The sequence below is a fragment of the Grammomys surdaster genome, unplaced genomic scaffold, assembly GCF_004785775.1.
Source record: "Grammomys surdaster isolate TR1022 unplaced genomic scaffold, NIH_TR_1.0 136, whole genome shotgun sequence".
NCBI classification, from domain to species: Eukaryota; Metazoa; Chordata; class Mammalia; order Rodentia; family Muridae; genus Grammomys; species Grammomys surdaster.
The window spans coordinates 4,115,287-4,118,873 of NW_021604594.1; the positions used below are offsets into that span (position 1 = coordinate 4,115,287).

The 3,587-nt window shown below is 40.1% G+C and overlaps 1 protein-coding gene across 2 annotated transcripts in view; it reads right to left on the reverse strand.

The window, feature by feature from the left end:
* Dusp19 (dual specificity phosphatase 19) overlaps positions 1-2,239 on the reverse strand; it is a 17,010-nt gene extending 14,771 nt beyond the window's left edge. For both annotated transcript variants that reach the window (XM_028762975.1, XM_028762976.1), the window contains exon 1: positions 1,891-2,239. In XM_028762975.1, the coding sequence (XP_028618808.1) occupies positions 1,891-2,113 (223 nt within the window). In that variant the 5' untranslated portion in view covers positions 2,114-2,239. The remainder of the gene's footprint in view (positions 1-1,890) is intronic.
* Positions 2,240-3,587: the final 1,348 nt, after the last annotated feature.

Sequence of the window (3,587 nt, forward strand, 5' to 3'; positions counted from 1 at the left end):
CTCCCTCTCTCTCTCTCTCTCTCTCTCTCCAAATCTGAAGCAGACAGGTCAGCTCGACTATATTGCAGAAGCAGTTGCTGTACTTTCTAAGTGACTTCCAAATTCTGACAATATTGATATAAACACAAACGCTGTGTGTTTGGTGTGTGTGTGGTGTTGAGGCAAGGACTCTAACACTGATTCTCACTATGTCACAGGCCTTGAACTAGTTATTATCCTGCCTCAGCTTCTGGAACAGCTATAATTGCAGCCAATTAAGATTCTCTTTTAAAAATGTATTTGCTTATCTATTCACTTACTTTTTACTGGTTATTGTGTATGTAAGAGAAAGACAAAGAGGGGGTGAGAAGGAGAGAGAAAGAGACAGACAAAGGACAGACAGAGATAGAGTTTGTGATAACTGTGGAGATCAGAAAAGGCTTGGGGGGACTGCAAAGTATGCGTAGGCATATTCTCGTTCTTAGACACAAACGACAAGATCTGAACTATCCACCTTCGCCAAATAATTCACTTAACTTTTTGCTTTTCATTTGGTTAGAAGATGGTAGTTTTCTTTTCTCTAAACTGTGAAATTTATCTGGTCTTATGTATTTAGTCAATCTAAAGACAACGTGTATAACAGTTCTTAAGATACATGGTATACTTTGAGTTTTTCCCAAATTAAAAAAAAAGGAACAAAAATTCACAATGCCAAAACAACCTTATAGGATGCCACTTCAATTAAAGCAGATAGGAGCTGGAGAGAGGGATCAGAGGTTTGAGTGCACTTATTGCTTTTGCAAAGGACTGAAGTTCAGTTCCCAGCATCCACACGGTGGTCCACAACCATCCTGAACTCCAGCTAGAGGAAATCTGATGACCTCCTCTGACCGCCAAGATTACCATGTACACATAGTACACATGCACACAAAATAAACAAACTAAAAAATATTCTAAGCAAATAGTTTTCTTGGAAGTTTTGAGAGGATAAATGAATTGGAACACTTAATTTAAATCTCACCTTAAACAACACAGTACTACAATAATGTGCAAGGTCAGTGAGGCTTGGACCTCATCCCCTTAGACAGCTCTGCTATTTACTAAATCTATGACCTGTGCAAATTACTTACCCAATCTTACTGCCAAATCCTATTTGTAATATGAAGATAATCCCCACTTGAAGATCTTTAAAACAATCGTATGCTGTGTATAGTTCATATTGTGGGTATGTCTAACTCCTGGTTCTGGGTCCAAGTGTTAATTTCTCATTCATAAATGAACAACAATACAGAGACTTATGGAATTGGCTGGTTTCTGAAGAACACCATACGAGACCAACAAGATAACAAGTGAGTTCTCTTACACGCTTGCTTCTTTTGTTATCTGTGGGTGATACTTGTATACGAATTCAGGATTTCCACATCACAAGAAATAAGACCACTGGGTCCATGGCTATGAAGCATAAGCCCTGTTTTTAACTCCCAAAGACAGGTTACCACAAGCAGGTACAGCCATAGAAGCATGCACTCAACATCATTTCAACAGCCAAGGAACCACTTGTTTTGTTTTTTTTTTTTTTGCATTTTTTTTTTAAAGAATATAGTCTCTTTTACGATACAAGAAAATACAACATCCCATTATCCTCTAAAGCAAGTTAGAAAAATAGAGGAACATTTCTTCTAAAACTCAATAATCAGTTGTCGAAGTGCTACTATGTTTTTAGAAAAACGTTGTGTGGGCAGACACATCCCTATTTTGTTCCTAACCTAAACAAGTAAACATTTCAACTCCTCATCAGGATAGCTGATAATATGATTGTGCATAGGGGATTAGCATACATAGGGGGATGCTGATGGCAAAGGAATCCACTTAAAGGGACTCCGCAACACAGTGGCAAGTCAGTCTACTCACCCAGAAGCAACCAGGGCTTAATAACGCCAACCTGCAGGTCCAAGGTAAGGTCCTGCACATAGCCACAACCACCCCCACCGCTGGGCTCTGTTTCCACAACATGAATTGTGGCATCTTTCCAGGTTTCTATAAGTTTCTTTCCAGTTAGCGTGGTCACCCTGGTGCACTGCTTCCTGAGATTATCCCGGGAGAATGCTTTGATTTCTTGGTTCAGGGAGTGCATTACATGAGCGGAGGAGGAAAAGCAGCAAGAACAAAAACGCACTGCACTCACTGTTCTCAGTCACTAGTCACTTAAAGGAGCTGGCCCCCCTGCAGTGACAACCCTCACCTCTTAGAAGAGAACGGCCCAGGCTCACTCTCTCGAGTACCGTTGTAAGGCAAGAGCTGATTGGCCGCTAAGAAACGGGCGCCGATTGGATGCTGTTTCTGCTCCTCTGACGGAAGTTGTGTGTCTTCCGGATCCATTCAGCTGCTTTTTACCGGGGCGTGTCTTCACTCTTAGTTTATAATCCTCATTTATTTTGGGCCCGGGGGCATATTTATTTCTAAGACTCATTTGGAGAGAGCTGATCTCTCGTAGCTTTCCAAGGGCAGTGATTTTTTTTCTGGAAATGTTCGATTAGTTACGGAGATGACAGTGAAGACAGCAGCTGACCCCACGGCCGTTTCCCACCCTGGTGTGAGTCTCCTGTGGCTCTTAGAGGCCAGGGGCTGCTCCTCACTTCCTCTGCCCTCACTTTTTTCTCTCTGCTGTTACTCCTAGAAGAAACATTGACTAGATAAAAACCACTGAGTCTGTTAGTGAGACTCCAACGGAATAGAATCTACATAAAGTCGTTTTAAGTATACGTTTCTACAGACTAGCAAGGGTTAAAATTTATGTATATTCTGACTTTTCCACGCCTTATACAGATAGAATGGTAGTAATTCTATACGTAGTTGAGAGAAGCATAAATATTTTCCAAACAGATGAATAGAATGCCAATTCTGCCTGCAAAAACAATTGATTTTCGCAAACGGGAACTGCACTATTTCTTCAACTGAAATTTTCCCTTATTAACCCTTACTAAAATGCAACTTTAAAATAATTTAAGTACAATGTATAACGTTTTAAGATTTAGAAAAAATATATTCTTCAGCACTGCGTACAAACGTTTTGTTGCTTTCAAAACTTTCTGACATTAAAGTAAGTTTATGGGCTGAATTTTTGTGCCCCTTCAAAATGAGTTGGAATTATGAGCCCAAGTGTTCAGATATTTGGAGATAGGACCTCTAGGGGATAATTAGCATTATATTAAAACATATGGCAAGATTAATGGCTTCATGAAAACGAAGGAGAACTCTTTTTCCCTTACTGATGAAGTACTCTTCTTAATACTAGATGAAGCAGGACTAAGGAAGGAAGTTGGGAGAAGTGGATATCAAGGAAGAGGAACAAACACACCAGGAGCCTTGCGTAGGCCCACACCTTGATTTTGAACTTCTAGGCCTCCAAACCACAGGAAGTAAATTTCTCTTGCTTAAGCTACACAGTTTATAGTTTTTTTTATAGTTATGGACACCTGAGATATGAACTAAAGTTTTTCTCCTTCAAATGGAGTTATCTGCCCACAATACCTACTGGGAATTCCAAAGTGAACTGTAGATTGTTTGCTTTAGTTGGCCACAGGTTCCTTAGAAACAACTCATCAATC